This window comes from Gambusia affinis, linkage group LG20 (assembly GCF_019740435.1).
Source record: "Gambusia affinis linkage group LG20, SWU_Gaff_1.0, whole genome shotgun sequence".
In the NCBI taxonomy this organism is placed as follows: domain Eukaryota; kingdom Metazoa; phylum Chordata; class Actinopteri; order Cyprinodontiformes; family Poeciliidae; genus Gambusia; species Gambusia affinis.
Genome location: NC_057887.1, coordinates 6,623,375 through 6,643,446, shown reverse-complemented (window position 1 = coordinate 6,643,446; position 20,072 = coordinate 6,623,375). Strand labels below are relative to the sequence as shown.

At 40.0% G+C, this 20,072-nt stretch overlaps 1 protein-coding gene across 5 annotated transcripts in view; it reads right to left on the bottom strand.

Moving 5' to 3' along the window:
- The window catches only part of grid1b (glutamate receptor, ionotropic, delta 1b), a 442,704-nt gene that overhangs the window by 185,332 nt on the left and 237,300 nt on the right, over positions 1–20,072 (bottom strand). For all 5 annotated transcript variants that reach the window (XM_044102209.1, XM_044102212.1, XM_044102211.1 and 2 more), the window contains exon 3: positions 406–690. In XM_044102209.1, coding sequence (XP_043958144.1) covers positions 406–690 — 285 coding nt within the window. The remainder of the gene's footprint in view (positions 1–405; positions 691–20,072) is intronic.

Sequence of the window (20,072 nt, the reverse complement as noted above, 5' to 3'; positions counted from 1 at the left end):
GTAAATTCACCCGCTCAATTGGTCCAGAGTGAGCAAAGGAACAGAATAATTGGAAACAACTCGTGCATTATGGACAAAACCAGAGACTTTTATGATTTCTAATACTTCCTCAATAACGCAACCACCAACAAAAGTAAAAGTATATCCAATTGTTCAGATTTAAGTAGGAGAGGATAAAACAGCAAAGTGTAGGTACAAAACGGGAACATGCATTAGCAAGGGGGAGAACGTTTTGATAAGAATACAAGGAATCCATATACACTTATTCCAAACTCTGCTTTCTGGAACAGAGCCGCTTTACCTCCTCTTTGATTTCCAATGCAATCGTCTCCGCTAAAGCACACCCCTTGAATTTTACCTCTGAGATTCCGACAGAGCAGCAGACAAAAAGAGCTGACCCCTTACCGTACTCTACGTCGTAAAACACGATGAACTTCTGCCAGCGCAGCTCTTCCACCAGCGTCAGCATGACGTTGTTGAGGCGTACGGGCGGCCGGGCTGCCAGCGTATAGCGCTGCCCTCCGGGGCTCGGGTTGAACTGGCAGGCCGTCCTGGGGGAGCCGTCGCCGTTCCTCTGGATGTACAGGTGCGGGATGTGCATGGCGTCCGTCAGGGACTGCAGGGCGCTGGCCGAGGCGCAGCCCGTCGAGGAGACCAGTGCCAGGATGCCCTGGTTCATCAGCTCGCAGGCTGCAAAGGGAGAGGAGAAGGAGAGAAGAGAATTTGTTGTTTTTTCGATAAAGTATATATAATTGATCAATGACTTCACTGAAGCACATTATGGAGGTTTAAAGTGAAAGTTGAACTACATAAACTGTTACAATTGATGTTTTTAGCTTGCCGGGAGATTTTTCGCCTGCATGCTGCAAACCCAAGTTGAGCCTGACAAACTGTAGAAATACAAACCAAGTTCCTTCTCATCGTATTCTATCTGAACCACGGCTTTGGGTGTTAAAGCCTTATCAAACTTTCATTACCTACATTTTGCTGCCAGTTGTCCCGTATTTATAGCTTTTGGTGGTATCTAAATTGAAATGTGTACGTGAAGATGGTAAACTCATGGCAGCAGACCAAATTTAACTATGGGTACGGAAACAAAAATCAAATCAGGCCCTTTTTGATAGTCAAAAGAACACAGAACTCCCAGCTCGTCCTCCTCTTGGAGAGCTCTTGCTTTAAAGCAGGTGCGTCAAACTGTTACAAGGACAAAAAAAAAGAAATAAAAAAATGACAGAGAAAGCAACAAAAGCTGCACAACACATTTGTATCTCTTCCCTAAGGCTATGTACGCATCTTTGGTTCCAACAAATTACTTTAAAGTACCAGCAGGACGGGACACAAATCAAATCTGTCCAGATTTTACCCACAAACGTCCCTCAATTCTGTTTGAAATTTATTCAAATTTGTCTGTGGGAGGAATTTGCTCTGGTCTATTGCAACCAAAAGCTATGTTTGGTACCAAAACAACGCAGCAAATCACCGGAGGAACATCCTGATAAAACAGTAAAGCACAGTAGTGGCAGCATCATGGAACCGTTCATCTTCCTCTGGCACTTGGATACCGAAGTTTTTCCAAATGCCACATGAAAGAGGAGCTTCATCTTTCGGCGTGACAACCTGAAGCATTCAGAAAGCCACGAAAACAAAGTGCAAGTGTTCAGAGAACCAGACCAAAGAGTCAAAAACTGAATCCAAAAAAAAAAAGTCTTTGAGCTACTCTGAAGAGAGACCTCCACAGATTCTGAGAGGTTCTGTAATGTTTTTACTAAGTCAATCAGCTTAAAAGTGTTTGACTTAGTAAAAACAAAAAAGGAAATTAATTTGGTGAAGTCAAGAACAAGATCAGCTTAAAAGTGTTCTTGTTCTCGACTTCACCAAATTATTTTCCTGGGTTCTTTTCCCCCACTCGACGTCTCCGATAGGTTTCACTAAATGTGGAAGAAAAAAAAAAGTGAAATTATTCCGCTTATCCGCCCCCCCAAAACAAAAAACATCCTTCAAAGTTGTTTCTCAAAATGAGATTTCTTCTCTCTTATCTCGGATTCAACGTCTGTCATTGGTTTTAGTTTCACCTCATGAAAACTACTGCCAAACAACTTTGAGTTCCCAACATCGAACTGGAGCCGCATGAAGGCTCTTTCACCTGCAGTGTTCAGACAAAAAGGCATAGTTTAAGTCTTTTAGACGCCTTTCATCTCCAGTTAGAGCCCAAGTTTCTCTGCAGGAGAAGATCTGTCCGGACTAAAAGGTCAAGAAACGCTTCAAAGGACAGCAGGAGTGTTATGACTGAACTCCCACCAGGGGAAAAGATAAAATGGAGAAAAAAAGAAGAAGAAGAAGAAGAAGAAGAAGAAGAAGCACATCCGTTGCTGAGGCAGAGGAGCATAAAATGAAGGCTGGTCGCCTTCAAGGAAAAAGCAGGAAAACAGCAGCAGGAGAACAGCTGGCAGGTCGCAGGAATCCTGCTGCTTAATGTTTGATGAGTCAAACTTGGCTGAACTCGGGCTGACTCCCTCAGAGCTGAGAACAAACCGAGGACACCAGATCATCAACAGTCAGTCGCCTAAGTGCACCGAATCCGTCTTTATTTTGTGGAAGCTTCTGTTTTAGAGAGCAGCGTTGTTTGCGTGTCTGGGATTTTTTTCTTTTTTTTTTCCTAAAGGGATTCCCAAGAGGGGAAAAAAATGCAATCAACCGGACTAATAGTTTTTAAGACAACGAGACAAATGTTGCCTCTGAAACAGGATCTAATGAACTAACTCTGATCTAATTAGCAAAAAGTTAGTTAATAAAAAAAACATGTTTTTTTTTTTTGTTTTGTTTTTTTTGCCAGCCACTCTCTTGATCATATTCTGAGTTCATAAATCAGATGCAACCACTAGATGTGAATCTTTAAAAGCTGCATGAAGTCTTCAAATTCGGCCTGAAGAACACGCTGCACCGCTTCGCAGCATTTCTTCTGTTTGCAGCTCTATTTTCACACGTTTGTAAATGTATGCTTCGAATTAGTTTTTAAAAAGGCTGGGTGTAGTTCTTTCAACACACTGAACACTATTTTATTCCCGGATTCGAAAAAATAAATAAATATAAAACTTCTCCTGGTAGCGAAATACATATTAAAAGAAATATATTTATGCAAATATGCCAAGAAGTCCCCATATTTTTGACAGATGTAGTGTATTATTAATAAAGAAGCTGGGGGAAAAAAAAGAAGCTAAGGGTACAATTTGTATGCATCTTAGTCCATTTGTAGTCCAGCAATGCTTCAATTTGCAGAGAACATCCAATTGGTCTCCGCTCTAAAAATTGGACCGATTACATCCTGATCACTGGCATGCATAGGAACCAAATTATTTCCAAATCAGACTGTTTTGATCGGTCTGGTTAAAAATGCATTAGCCGCAATAGCGGCGATAATTAGGAGCGAACCCTGAAACAAACTGGAGGCACTTCGAAATGAATCACAGCGTGTAGCCTCAAGTAACATTCACCTTTCCTTCAGCTGCCTGCAGACAGGAGAATAAACATTAGTAATAAATGGCCAACATGACTGTCAACTCAAGCGCCATCAAAAATATGTGGTTTTATTATTATGTTTTTTTTTTCATTTCCACTAAAACAGTGGTGTCTAACTTCAGTTATCGAGGTCTGGTTTAATGCATGTTTAGATTTCGATCCGCACTCAATTCAGATGGCTGAATTGCCTTCGCAGCATATTATGTTCCGCAGAGGACTGCTAATCAAATATTCATTTGGTGTGACGAACAGGGGAAGTGTCTAAAACATGAAGGACACCAGCGCTTGATAGCTGACATTCACACATGATGGATTCGGACTTTAAAATTAGGCTAATAGTTTAACTTCAGAATAAATTTCAGTGGAGTTGAGATGGACTAAAGTTATAGAATAGTCTCAATTACATTCCTTACTGTGCAACACTCAATTTCAACAATCTAAAAAAGACAGAAAGGTCTGCCTAGAAAACCAACATAGCATTTGGCAGGCCTCTTTAAAACCCTTCAGGTCCTAAATTTTAAATCTCCGCCTGGATATTCTTGCTTATTTTAATTGTACGCAGTTCTTTAAGTGTCCTGTGAGTAAAAATATTTTCCCATTTATCTATGGCAACTGGAAGTTTCAATACCCAGCAAGTTACTAAGGGAGCGCCCCTCAGATTAATTTCACTCCCTGCTACAGTGGGGGGTGAAATTACCGTAATAACCCAATATTGGCTGGAAAGCGCAAGGTCTCATCTTTCAGAAACCGTTGGACTTTTTCAGATAGTGTGGCGTAATTACGGTACTGCAAATTTGGCCGGATAGCTCCGTTTAGTACTCAGAGGTTTAAATGGCAACCTGCAGGTCATATGTAGCAGACAACAGACAAAAATGACAATGTTTTTGCTTGCAAAAGACAGTTCAGAGCCAACACCGGAGACGGCAGCTACAAACTCACTTACCGCAGCATGCCTAAAATATCAAGGACAAACAGTCAGAGCACTTCTTCAGAGGATGGAAGAAGTGAAAGCATAAATGTGCTTCCACCGTCTCTTTCCTTGTGCTTGGCAGACTATTTGCATGTCTACCACTCAGTGCTGAACAGGTAATGTACGGTGAACTATCACTGCTCCTTCACGTCTGCACATTGCCTCCCTGTAGCTCGAAGAAACGAGGTTTATGATAGATGCAGATTTTAAAAAGAAAAATAAACAAACAAAAAAAACCAAAACCAAGATAAAACAGACCAAATGTTTTAATTCAGCCTGAGTTGAACATCATAGGTGAAATTTCTGTCACAAGCACAACAGATTGCAGAAACAAGAAGAAAAAAAAAACAAAACAAAGACCACCTGGCTCTAAACCGAATTGGTTTGAGCCACGGATGCATTAGGGGACGGGAGAGAAAACAGCTTAGCTTTAGAGGTATTACATATTTTTTCCAGTATTCCTTCACTTACCACCGTTTGACTTAAAGAGAAAAAAGAAGCTCCAGGAGAGATCACGACTTTCATTTCTGTCTCTCCACAAGAGAAGAACAATCACCTGGTTAATGAGGCACGGAGCAGCAGAGACTCTGACTAGCAGTCAGTCCGCCTCTGAAATCATTGAGCACCAATTAACACAGCACACCAGAAAGGGACTAATAGGCTCGGAGGCTTCAGATGCACAGTGCTGGTGGCTGCTAAGATAACTCTCTCAGCAGCCGGCTAAAATGATTTGGGTTGCGACGCGACTCAGTTGCTCCATGAGTCCGCATTGAGTCACGGTTTCATCTGTGCTAAATGAAGCCAGCACAATATTTTGCTGGAGCGACTCCCTGTGCATCCTAATGACACTTACAGAGTGACTTGGAGCAGACGGCGGGAGACAAAGACCGTTAGAGCTGGGAGAAGACAAAGATCTCCCTCCCTCCACCCGGCTCCTCATTACTGGGATCTCTGGTCAATATCTTGCTCCTAAATTAGCTTACATAAATAAAGCATACTCCTCTAATCCTTCAGCAGAGGGTTATGGATTTAAATAACATTCCTTTGCATTTCGCTAAGTCCTCTCAGGCAATTTAACATGACTGTTATAGATGACGGGTCAGTGTTTGACATTACATCTAAATACCACATGGATAGTCGAAGTAGAAATCATTTGTTCAGGATTTAAGATTGTCCATCTGTATAAACTGTGGTCAGGAAAGACATGTCTAAATAAGTATTTCCATTAAAAAGGAGGTTGGTGGAATCCTAACATCCACTCCCGTTATATGGTCATAATTGAGCCGTATTGCTTTAGGAACTTTAAACAGAACGGTGCCCTGCATCGGAAAGAAACTATTATTTTACATCTGCTGACAACAATCAGCTGTTCTCTCCCCTACACTAATTTCAAGGATTGTTGTTCTGCCAGAGACACATTTTTGAGACCGATGTCTCCCCACTTAAGAAGTATAAACTCCTAAAGCAGATCGTCTTTGCTACCGTCTCTCAGGGTCAGTTGACCAAATGGGAAGATGCTGAAACAGGGGAAAAGCCTTCTTTCAGAGGTCAGAAGAAGACGTGACGAGAGGCAGGATCGAGCAGGTACTGAAGATTTGGAAATAAAAAAGGTCCGGCATACCTCATCGTCAATCCAGGGCTGTGCCTGCCCTAAACTTTACTCATCGAAAACGTAAAGCAAACTTGCAGATGTGTCAAATCAGATCTTGTACAACTGGAAGGGGTATGGATATGCCTCTTTATGTGTAAGTCCATGACCTGGTAAAGACAATGGTTGCAGAGGGGTTGTCAGGAAAGTCAAAAGCTTAGCAGCATGTTGATTCAGAGGAACGTTAAAGACATTAAGGGTCCGTCTATTTATAGAACTCCTAGATAACATGGTAATGCAGGATGATGATGTTGAAACCTTGTGAGGTGCTGAAACACCTGTGAAGGTAGATTCAGACCGGATGAAGCATCGTCAATCTTCAAACAAAAAGGCGTCGGCCCCATTGTGCTTACCTGATCTGGCTTGTAAGGCCTTCTCAGAACTTGACGGCATGCTTCAAAAGGTGCCAACTTCCTTTATTGGTCTGCCTTTTGAAACATCCAATAATGCAAACTATGTGTTTAAAAGGTGTTTAATCAAAATATGAAGATGCGATGTGTAAAGCAGCACTAAGTCAAGTAGGGTTCATTTTAGCTGCTTTTCGTCAACCAGCCACAAAACGCCCAATGAGGTGGTAGGAAATATTTTCTCATTATTCGCACTTTCTACAGTGCATTTGAGTTCCACTTCCACGTGAAGAACTAAAAAAAACCCTCAAACACAACACTCAAACCATTACGATATTGTGTTTTCAGGACTGATGGTTATTTTTGCAATAATTTATTTGTGGTCCTATTCAAAACTTTCCAAGCAACACTTACACCTTTCAAAATTAAGTAACTTAATTGTTTGATTATGGAGTGAAGAGTATCCGACCGAGGAGGCTAATTTCACCTCCAAAGTTTCCCCAGTTTGTATCTCTGTAGGTTATGCCGCACAATAGGACAGGAAATTAGATTTCAGATGTTCCACACGGAGGGCAGGGGCACACATAATCAATGAGTAATGAAAACAGATACAGTCGATGGCCCGTCAGAGGAAAACAAAAGAATTAAAGCTGCCAGGCAACACCTTCTTCAACAGATCAGCAGCACGAGATAAAGGAGGAAGATGAGAGGAGAGACATGGTTCCCGTTTCATTATTAACTCGCATTTTCACATTATTTTCTTCAGCATATACCACTTTCATGGCAGTGAGGATCTGTTTGGATCTATGCGGAGACAATCAGCATCGAGAGAGATATACAGAGACTAGTGTGACCCTATTAAAGGGAAGGACTGTTTTGTTGGAGCTGATCGTATTATGAAAATGAAGGCCAAATTCAGCTGATGCGCTTGCCAGGAGATGACTTCACTGAGATGCTTTCACTGAGATGACTGACGAACGACACGGACAGCAGGAGGCTTGTGAAACAGAAATGACTCAACTGGACGGTAGAAGCTCACATCAAACGGAAATATTTAAGTGAAAGTGACATGAAACTTTGTCATAAATTTATGCAAACCTTACCAGTGAAGTACATGCAAATATTTAATGTTAAAATAAATCAATATCCATCTATCACAGGTTTTTATCCAAACTACTTCTTAGTCTGTCATAAAGAAATCTTAAAAACAAGAAATTGTCAAATTTATGCTCCCTATTAATTGTATTGTACTCATCTGGTCCATCTTTTTCATCCCCTCCTCAGTTTGTCTCCTTCCCTCATTTCTTTAGGGTGTCTATTCTGTGGAGGTTTCTTTTCATCTTCTCACTGTGTGAACCATCCTTGTCCTCCTCCCCCGCCACTTAAAACTTCAAATTCTGAACTTTTCTTTCTTTCATGTGCCATGTTCCATCTTGATAAGTAAGACGAAGAGTCATGTGGTGTTTTACCACCAGTCGCCACAAGGAGCACTCCACTTCAGCTTTGCACAAATTATTATTATTATTTTTTTTTTTTTTTTTTGACATTTTTGAAATGAGCATAACCAAAACTCACAATTTAAGCAAAGAAACCAGCCTCTGGCAAATATATAAAATTTTAATAAAAGGGCATAATCACTATGTTTTTATGCACTGAAAACTTATTTTCCCTTTAGAAGAGCACTCTGTATTTTACTGGCTGTTTGTGGAAGACCCCTCAATATTTTCAGATTTTTTTTTTAAGTCAATCCTTTTTATAATACAACATTTTGCTTTAGTTTCCAATATGTTTTGTTGTATTGTATAGGGAATTTTAGTATAGTTTTCAGAACAGCAGCAGACGAAAAATATAATAAACTTTATATAAAAAAAAAAAATAAAAAAAACAGCACCAATATCTGTCAGATATTTAACAAGCTCTTTAGTTACCTCACTGTAGGGTGTGAATGAGTGGGGTTTTATTTATGTTTATATATAATGAATGCATTTCATAGTTACGCTGTGTTCAGTGTTCAGTTACCCTTATCAGATTTTAGATCCCCACCTCAGTGCTCCTTCTACCTGGACCCTTTAGAGCTCAATTTAATTTTTACCTCAAGCCAAAGGGGTTCTAATTTCTCTAGTGCTTAATTACACTATCCATCTCCTTGGATCTGTAGCCCCATTACCCATCATACCTCACGCAACGACAGCGCCGCTGACCCCCCCCCCACCCCCACCCCACTAGAAACTTCTCACTGCATCGCTTTGCTCCCTGACAATGTTTCTGTTAATAAGCAGATTAAAAGAATGGCCTGTAAAGCTAATATTGCTGCTGCTCCGGACTTCAATATGGCTGAAAATCCTCTGGATTTAGTTTGCCACTGGCTAACGCTAACGTCGACAGACGCAGAGAGGAAATGATCTACAGGTCACCGTCAGGAAGGGATCCTTACTGCCCCCCCAAAAAAAAAAAAAAAAAACGACAATTAGTCAAGAGACAGATCAGAAAATTTTATACGAGTCAGAGATGAAACATTTGGGCACATAAGGATTTGTTTGATGGGCGGGATCTGATCAGAATACCTCCACAGAATCTCCTTTTGGAGATTTTCTGATCTCATTCCACATAAGGAGGAGACCTGGCAGTAAATCCAGAACTCAATGCTGATACTAAACAGTTGAGTCAAACATTATTAACTTTCAAACCTTGAGAGGAAACGTTGTGGTCAATGTGACCAAAAGATGGGCTGGCACAATCTCATCAATGCAATTATTTAAATCCAGGACTCCAGTCTGAACTTCTACCTGCAATCCGGAATTCCTACAAGTCAACTCTGAGGAACTAATTTATCATTCAGTTACAAATAAAATGATCTTATTTGTAACTGAACAGAAATATTTAAACACCTCATTGCGCAAATGATCTTTTAAAAGTAATTTAACCCCATGCATAGCAGCATTAAAGCTGTTAGCTTTTTTTTTTTCCAGTAAGAAGAAAAAAAAAAACAGCAAACACATATGAATGTATGAAAACCCATGCATCTAAAATGAGAGGGAACAAGCCGGGGCAGCAGGTAATGATGTATTAGACAGAGCAGAATTGTTCCTGAGCCTCATTCATCACAGATGGATGGCTGATGGCCGAGCACATCAGTCAACTTCTAAAAAAAAAACTGACAAAGTGCTGTTGGGAAAAACAGAGCTGACAGAACTTCTGATGAAAAAATAAATGTGGAGAGATATTCATGTTCAGAAAATGGTCCGAGGACGCAGAAATGAGCCAACCAGGGGGAGAGATGGACAGACAAGTGGAGGTGGACAGGTGACATGATGAACAGTGTTATTTTGTGAGCACCATCTTTCTTCTCCCACTCTGTCTGGTGTACATATAAATTACATATACATATAAATAACCCTGAATGCAGCAGGATATATATTTAGGCTTATCAAAGCAGTGAAGCTAAAAGAAAAACTGGGAACACAAAATCACGCAAGGTGGCTCTTTACGATATCATATCTACAATATCAGATTCAATGTCAGTCTGTATAGCACAATATATGGAATTTTAAGTATATCCAATAAGTTGTTACTTTGGGCTCCAATTGATTACTTATGCTAGCTTCTCATTGGAGATCATGACATAGATGTGTGTCTTTCCAGCCATGTGTGTTAATGACCTTACTTTGTCATTAGCCAACAATCAATTGAAATTACCCCAGATCAATGGACAATAAGCATAGGTTTAGAAGTAATTGGTGATAAAAAAAAAATAAAAAATAGAGTGAGCTAAACTCACAATGTTTAACCAACAAATATTGTTTCCAACTTTCCTGCCAGACCACGCATTTATACTGGTTGAAGTGTTTACTGGGGATCAAGCTTGACTGGTTGAGGGAAAAGCTAGTAGGCGCACAATAAAGCTGGTGCATTATTAGATTGCGCAATATATTGTTACATTGGGAGATGGTTTCTGGGATTAATAATAAAACAACCAGATATTTTAGCCAATGAAGAGGTCAAAAAATTGAGGAATCATCTCTAAAAGTAAGAATTAACCAATAAATGTCCTCAAGTATCATACTGGGCTTCTGGCAGCTTTAATTACTTAACACAACTTATATAATTGCTATCATAGTTCCTGTAGTTGGTCTACTGTCTGATTTATTTATTTTTTCCAGCACCGTCCCCCACCAAGACAAGTAGCCACATTTTGTCAATGCTAAGCCTGCCTCACAAGCCAAAAACCATTTTAGTCAGTTGAATTATTAGAAACAGACTGAGTGCCTTTCCTAATAAACAACGCGTTTCTCATAATATCACTAAAGGAAATAGTAGGACAAGAACCCCCAGTGAGACAAAGGGGACAAGCTTCACTTCTGGTGATGATTCACCAAGAGGAACTGCATCCTCAGAATCCATAAGAGAGAATCCAACTGAGGCAATTAGATGTCTGGGCTCATAAAACACAAAGGGGCCGTCCAGATTCTTTAATTTTTCATCTCCTGTGCAGTATTTACATTTGAAGACGTGACATTTTCGTGTCCTTACACACTTCTCCAGGAGTGTCTGCGGTGAGAGAACGCACGGATCAGGTATGTTTTCTTACCACCCGGGGTTGAGGACTTGCTGAGCAGTTAAAGAAAATCGGCGCCACGCTCTTCTGTTATTTAAATCCGTCAGAGCTGCAGAAGATGTTTCATTCTGCTCGCAGGATTTCTACCTCCACTGTGGACAAATGAGACCTGAATTATTTATGCGCGTTAGCCCAGACGAATAGTTCGGATCAGTGCTCAATGTGCAGACGTGACGCACAGAGTTTGTAGAGACAGCTTTCATTTTTGGGGTGGGGGGGTAAATGACTCGAGCCGTGAGTCATGCTCAATTCAAACACTTGACTTGTTTAGTTTTGAAAACAACCATCAAAGCGAGCTTGGACTCCTCAAACAGGCTGTTTGCCGACCCCAGACTCAGCCTGGCGTTGAGCAGGCAATGATATGAGCCCGGCTGTAATTGTGATGCTTCGGTTTTGTTTGGCCAGACCTCTCAGATCCCATTTGCTTGGTGGATTATGACTCCCGTATGCCAACAAACAGCAGCCTCTTCACCATCATCTGTCTCACTCCAAATACACCAGACCCCCGCCTTGGCAGCGCGGTGCACGTTAAAGCCGAGGTTGAGTGTGTGTACGGACGCCGTACGCAAAAGAAGCCAAAGGAACACTCAAACGTGTTGGCTGGAGTTTCATTTTCTTTATGTTTGAGCCAACGTGAAGAGTGAAACAGCAGGAGCAGGGGGAGCTTTCAGTGGAGAGCGTCAAATTGGCCGTTTCTGGATCTGCAACTGGCTTATTATTGGACAGCTATGACCACAGGTGGCCCAGTCAATGCCAACAGCAAGTTTCCAGCCTTAGGAACGAGCTGCAAATCTAATTAGCAGGCGACGTGTTAAATGAAAATCAACATTTTAACCTCGCTAACACCTCCAGATGGTGTTTTTCCATGACAGAAGATGTAATGAATCATTACGTCAGTGATCATTTTTAGCCGTGACCCTAGAACACTAACACTACCATGAAAAAGTCTTCAATCATTCTTTTTTTTTTATGTTGCCTTCAAGAAGCCATACTTTCCGGCAATCTTTTTAAACTGTGTTGATCTGTAGTTTTTCGGATTTTCTGAAGGTTCAAACGCTTCGTGCATCTTTGTGTATAGAGAGATTTGTAGGAAGAACAGATTTTTGTAAGTTATGCTTTTATTTAACACATAATAATTAGCAGCTTCAAACTAATTTGTTTGATTCAGTAGAACTTTTGTAAAAGTATTAATGAGTGTGTTTTTTTTTTTTTTTCTTTTCTTTTACAAGGACGCACATTTCACAGCCACTGATTTCTTTTTTTTTTTTTCTCCGAAGAGTTTTTGCAGCACTAGTGGCTCGTGTATTTTTTGCGACAGTAGGCAGACAGGAAAGAGGGCGAGGTGAAGGGGGAAGACATGCGGTAAAGGTCGCCGGGAGTCGAACCCGCGACGTCCGCGTCGAGAACTAAGGCCTCCAAACGAGTGGCGTGCTAACCCCCTGCGCCACCACAGCACGCCCCAGCGACACTGATGTCTAATAACTTACTTCTTTTTATTTAATGCTTTTTAATCAACTGTGTTAATTTTTTTTATCAGTTTTATTGTACCTAAGGCTTTTATATCATCTTAATGCTCCAGTGGTGCGCAACAAGACAGCACTTTGGAACAGGCTTTCGTTGAGACAACATCTGTCCACAGGAGGCTTCTGTTTAAGGATTAGGAAAAGGCCTTTATTTAGTCTCACGCTGTGCTATCCTTTAAGTAAAAATGCCCAATTTTTTTCAGCACCGTGGTATTTACATAAATTCTTAGACATCCTATGCATGACATGATCTAAAGACTTTTTTTTTAAAACAACAAAAATAATTATTATTCATGCTACTGCAAAAATATTACCAACATTAATCGTTATAGCTACAATAACATTTCTTTGGCATTTTGGAGATACACATTTATTTAATGTATATAGATGGTTTTGGCAATGGAACTCATCAAAATGTATTTGTTACTGGGTTGTTGTTTTTTTTTTTCAGTTGTTTACAGTATTTTTTATGACTTTGTATTTTTGTGTTTTTATGAAACCACCAAGAGAGGCTAAAGTGTTGTAGCCTATTTTCAGCCAGTTTAGTGTGAGCGCACTTTTAGCTGCAGTGACCTTTTGAGATATCAATAAAAGGTATTTAAACTTTACTAACGGGATAATGAATACATTTAGCTGATTTAAAACCAACCTTTTAAAATATTGGAGTACCTTGACACTGAAAACTGGCCCATCTAAGCGATGGATTGCTGGTATCATTTTTATTTCAGTGCACAGTTAAAATTTGAGAGATCAGCTTGGGTCACAATTACGATCCACAAAAAATATCTGATGAATTACGAGGGCCCGATTATAAACAACTATGATCCACTTCGCTGGAGGGGAAAGTGCAGCATTGAATTACTGCTTTATCCGGGTCACACCAGATCTACTGGAAACCTTGAAAGGGACACTGATGGGACACTGGAATCATGGGAAAACAGTCACATGACCTTTAATTTCTACAACTCTAGCCGAGTGTCTGTTTCATTTGGTCAGTGAGTGTACACAGATTTTTGTTTTTCCTTTGGAATCCAATATTTGACGTACAAATCCCATTTTCATAGTAATCACATATTTACCCATCCATCTGGTAGAATAGTTCTGAAACAACACATTAAACTGTGTCTACTGTCTGAAATGTTTTCTGAGGGTTATTTTGAAAAATACGAACTGAAATAAAACATTCCCTGATCTTAAAAAGAATAAAACTGATTAGATCAAAAATATACATACATGTTTTTATTTTTGCATTGAGTGTCCTACAACAGAAGCTTCAAAATTTTTCTTTAATCAGCACGAGTGTTTTCAACTAAATGAAAAAAACGAAATTACGAGACTTGCTTGAAGTGGAAGAAACATTTCTAATTATCATATTACTGGTGTAATGGGACTTGATGGGGGGGGAATGAACCTGGCTGCTTCAGGATGCTGTTGGCAAGTGCTTTAGTTTATTTATCAGTCGCTGGCAGAAAACCAGCAAGTGAAACTTGGGCTTCACTGATGGTCTTATTAACGCACATCCACCAATCAGTTTCAATGAGTGACCAGCTAATCAGCTCATCTTTCACGGGAACTCAAAGGTAAGCAGGCCAAAAAAAAACAAACAATAAAACCTCTGCTGTGTCCCGAGTGGAAAAGCCTCTGAAACTTAACTCCAAAATATCTCTGCCTGGTATCGCTGACCTCTCAGAGGAGATAAGCAGCCCACTGGTTCCTATGAGCCTTCATAAAGCTGCCTGGAGAGAGGTCAGGGGTCACCGTGTCGTTCCCAAAAACAGATCGCCACCGGGGGGAGCACAGCAGCACCCAGTAGACAACCCGTAGATCAAGGACACGCTCGTTTATCCGTGACAGAAGCAGTGGGAAAGATGAAAAACGTCAGCTAGAAAGATGATGATGGTTAGAAAAGTAGAAAAAAGGAAGGGGGCAAGAATGTGAGCAAAAAGGAAATAAAGGGTAGAAGGACAGCAGAGGAGGATGACGGATCGCAGAAAATACAAGAGGCACGAGAAGAGTGAAGGAAGAGGGGATTAAAGAGGGAAAATAAATCAGAGGTAGAAAGTAAAAAGAGATCATACTTCGCAAGGAAAGGAAGAGAAGTAGAAGAGGAAGAAAACAGACAATATTTAAAACAAGATTAAAAAAAGTTAAAAATAGAAGGACAGAGGAACTGAACAGGAATGTGTAATGGAGAGATTAGGGGAGCAGGATGAGAGACCACGGCGAAGGCAACTTGGTGAACGTTCTTTAAATGCCTCTGAGGATTAATATCTGTGTGAGGAGGAGCAGCTGGATTAGCATGTCGGAAGAGGAGGGAGCACTGCATTTATTATTGATAAGAGAGGAACTCAAAGGAGCAGGCCATTAAACAAAGTTTGAGGAGGAGTGTGAGAAGGCTATGTGATCATAAAGAGGTTTCCATGCACAAAATCCTGCAGGAAGCAAACAGATGAAGGCTGAAACCAGACCGATTCCAAGCTAAAAGGGCCAAAACTAAAAAGTGAAGCAAACTCATTTCTGATATACGTTGCTCTTCACACCTGCACCCAATTATTTCTAAGCCACAAACAATCAAAAAGAAAACCCAGAGCTGTTGGGTTGGGTAGACTAATTTTCGGTGGTATTATTTATACAACACTTCCAACTTAAACGCACAAGCCAGACTTTTCTGTGAAACCAAATCCCAATCACTTGTAGACAGTGTTCTCCACCTTTTCATGAGCGGTTTTAATCAAACAAATTCTGTAAAAGCCGCAGTAAAATACCGGAGGTGTGTGTGAGGCCGCTGCATGAATTCCAGGATGACTTCAAAATGCTCGCATGTGGTTTGTAGAGAGAAGCAAAGCTGTCGGGAATGTCGAGATTTCAACCCAAGATAAGTAGAGGACATTTCGAGTCAAGTTGTTACAAGAAAACCAACTTTCAAATCTTGATGAAATATCCTGCTGGGAGCTGCAGGACTCCAGTGTTGCTCTGCATTGCAACAGACCGATTTTCAGGAAGGACTATAATGAGAGCAGTGCCCACCAGTTGGTCCCACCATGCCTCCCCCACCTGAAACCCTACAGCAGTAATTCATACTTCATTACTTGCACGTACTTTTCCTGTAACGGTATGTAAACCGAGCAGAGCTAGTCTGAATGAAATGATCTGAATGTCAGGAATGTCTCCATTTTGTTTACTGTAAACTAAGAAATGATCTGAACAAACATCAACCATGTATTCTACAAAAAAATACATCTGGTATTTCAACAAAATTTCAACAAGAAACGTACCAGGATCGTGTTTTATGTAGAGTTTTTACTGCAAACACTTTATGACCGAACCAAAATCTATATCTTTGCACAGGCCAGCGAAGGCGTTCACAAGACGTTTTGAGGTCAGTGACCTCTGTTCTGACCATTTTCTATCGCCTTTAAATCACACGAGAGCAGGATGTTTCCCAACTGCTATGTGTAAAGTCGGCTTTGGTGAGCTTTTCTTCAAGTACAAGGGATTCTGATGGGGGATTTTTTGTATGTTTGTTTTTTGTGCATCCATCAAAGTCCTCAAACAGATTACGGTAGATTATTTTTTTTTTTTTCCATCCCTTAAATGCAAACTGGTACATTGGCAAAGCATAAAACATACTTTCATCTCACGGGAATCAATAAGACTCAACATTCTGAAGGCATTTCTACACCAATGTGAGGGGAAAGGAAAGCTGGAAGAGAAATAGTGATAGTGTAGCAAAAAACATGCTTTCTGAAAGCGAGTCAAAGACAATGAACTGATTGGTCGTTTTAGTTGTAAACAATATATGAAACATACATTTTCTTTGAAATTAATAGATTAATAGAAACAAGAAACAAAAGAGATTTTCACTGTATGTACAAAGCTTAAAAGGAAGGAGATGAAGACGACTTAAAATTCGCCTCAGAAACCAATCTTGCAGAATTGTATCACGTTTATGTTTAATGTCATTTAGAATTATTTATGTAAAAACAGAACCAGCTGACTGGCCATTTGACACACGGTGTAATGTAAAAATCGCAAATTGACATTGTAAAATACTCTGGATCAATCAAACAGTCGAGTAGAATTTGCACAATATTCCCAGTTTCCAATCATCCTTTAATGCTTCGAATCAAATAATACAAATGCATTTTAGAATTAAAGTGGAAAAATTATTTGCGTACCAAACGATTGCCTATTCAGAAATTTGAAAACACTTATTTAGTCAGACAAGCAAAGCATCAGTCATCTTTGCTGCAGATCGTGTTTGCAGACAAAATCAAACAGACGTTAGCCGGTCAAGACAATAAATCTTGTATCGGATAGAATAATGAGAGCGACAGGTTTGAAAAGAATGACATGAAAGTCTAATCAATGACTCAGCTCCATGTGCGTGCCTTTCAATATACAGCAAAAGCAACCAGAACTGGGGCATGGAGGCTCATCTGCACATGTCTTCAGTTCATAAAAAACATTTCCATTAACATAACCTAACATTTTACTGAATTTTTATTTCTCCTGGGGATCAGATAAACATCACACATTCCTCAAGTTCAGACTTTCCTCATTGTTATTCTTGCCCCGCCAGCATCGTCTGTTTGAAAGGGATATTAAAGGTTGGAGATAAAAGGCGAAGGTGAAACTTGAATCACAGAATTTGTCTGTTGGGATGAGATTTATATATCAAATAAGGATTCCAGGATTCTCTATCAAATGGATTATTGTTCTGATAAGTTAGAGGTATGAAAATGACATTTGAGTCCGTGCTTCTCTTGATTGTGCCACCCTGTTCTGTTCGTTCTGTGCAGCAGCCGTTTTCCAGTGATATTTACAGAAACACGTGAACATTCCGTTTCAGCCAACATCTCATCCAGACATGAAGGAGCTGCTGCTGGTAATTATTTTTCTGCATAGTGCTAAAAAAAATGAAGTAGATTATTTGATTATTTAAAAGGAGCCATTTCATTCGATGGACAGGCATATTTCAAAAAAAGTGTTTTTCTTGGTCACGTCGCTGTTGGAGTGGACAAACATAAGACCAATGTTTGATGGGTAAAACATCCAACACACCAATCTATCTCTCAGAAATGTTACCAACCAATTAGGAATTTAAAATCTAAAATCAAATATAATTTTTTTTTTTTTTTTTTTAAAGTGACCTCCTTTGGAATTGTAGACTCCAGGGTTTCTGACATCTTGATGAACAATTTATTCAAACAAATTTAAACAGAAAACATCAAATCCCTAACCTGTTATTTATTTTTTTTAGGAAGTCAAAACCCCAACGAGGAAATTTGCACTCTGGTGAGAAAGTAGATGGGTCAGTAAATTAAGATCTTCCCTTTTCAGCGCAAGCTTTTCTCCGTCAGGACAGATCAAAGGAACGGCCTCGTTTCTGCAGACGAACTCACGATCCGGCAAAAGATCGCCAGATTCACAGGCGCCGCTGGTTATTTAAAACAGCTTTAATAAACTGAGGCGGTGATATTAAGAGCCTCCAGTTGCAGGCGTACTGGGATGAAAGATATATTTGTGTGGCCGAATTGTCTTCATACTTCACAAAAGCACAAAAAAGAGAGCAACCAACCACTTAAGGAAGAAGACAGAAAGAGAAAAACACTTTGGGGGGGAAAAAAAAAAAACTGTTTGTAATAGATTTTCTCTCCTCAAACCTTTGATTGAGCTATGTTTAGCACGCTGCTACTCTTGCTACCATATCTTATTGTGATACCAGTCGATCTGTTTCTTTTCCCAGTTCAATTAGGCACCATGGTCTCATGCCTGGCTGTGAACAAGGGTACGTTTACCAGACAGAAATAAAAATTGACTTGACAGTTAATATTTAAAAGATAAGTTTTGACGGCAATAAACCACTTCTTAATCTAATTACTTCTACTGCTGCCATGCAAATCCAGTGATCAGGTAGAAGCTGAGTGATTGTTTTCCATTTCCTGTCCCTAACGTTACTTCTGTCAGTCACTAGCTCCATGCCTCACCTGGTCTAAAATCCACTCCTTTCTATATTACAGCTGCAGTTGAAAGCGACTTGAAGGGGCATAGCTTGATGGTCTAATTCTTAATCTCATTCTTTGTCAAAAGTCTGCTTTTTATGTCGTTTGTCACACTGCTTCCAGTAGTGTCTTTGTGCACATGGAAACACACTTTGCCCTTGGCCGTGCTCTCCGTTACGCTCGCATACCTGGCACACTCCTTAAGGGAGCACTTTCCTGCCTGCTGTTTGGTTTCAGAGTAGCTCTATTTAGTTTATGGGCAAGGCAAGCTGAAGGCCAGGTACAGCTTATTTTGGACTTCCACAGAAAATACTGATTGCCGGTCCACCTCTGGCTCTAGGGTTTAGGACTCATCAGACCTCAAAAATCACTTTCTTTTGTGTCAGTGTAGGTAATAATCAATCACAAGTTCGAGAGTTTCATTAAAAGCCAATGTAGAACATCTACCAAGCTAGGTGTGCAAATCACACACACACACACACACACACACACAAAAACAAAAAAAATCCCAGTTTGATAAGTACGCTGGTTTTAAGCTCTGTGTCCTTCAACACACTTGAATTAGGAGAAAATAGAAACGTTTCACCTTTTGTTTTACTTTGGTCAGCAGTAAAATCAGAATCTTTTCCAGGATTTTGATTTTAATATGTTCTAATAAAAGTTTAAAAATAACTAACCAGAGATTTGTTTGGCTTTTTTAACGAGTAAAGCAGCACAGACAGGCACAGCCAGTAACTCGATTGACGATGCAACCAATTAGCCGCTTGAAAATGTTTATGCTTACATTAAAAAATTATAATAATAATAATAAAAAAAAACTGTACCAATATTTGTGCATAAAACATGTTTCAATCACTTTGGAGTTCTTCTGAATTGGTGTGTCCCAGCTGAACCTGAAAGCAGCATTCACAGCTGTTGGGAAAATCTCTCCTGGTCGACACAGGAGTTTGAGCTGACTGGATGCGTCAGCTGATTTTAAACATAAACATATGTGATGTTTACATTCAGCTGATAGCTGTTCCAGTTGAGTCATTAAAGTCCAATGTAGAAAGAGCTACTGCACATAAAACATTGCTTGGGTTTGATCCACCTTTCTTTTATTGCCCAGTGTTACTGTAGCTGATTATCAATTCTTATTGTTCCCAAACAGCAAACTTTAGAGACGGCTGGAAAACCGCTGCTTAGTTTAGTTGCACGATGGACTGCACCTTTAGTCTTGTACATATAAACATTCTGCACGCATTCTCATTTAAAACGTCACTGTATTTGTGTTTGGCATGCATGTAAAACTGAACCAACAATGCTGCACAGAAAACGTTCGACGTAATCTTCTTTGCCGCCGCACGTCTAATGTAGACCCAAAAACAATTGTTTTGTGTTGTAACAGTAGGTCAAGAGTACAAGCACAAAAGACTGCAGTAAAAGCTGATGATCACAAACGCCAGCGA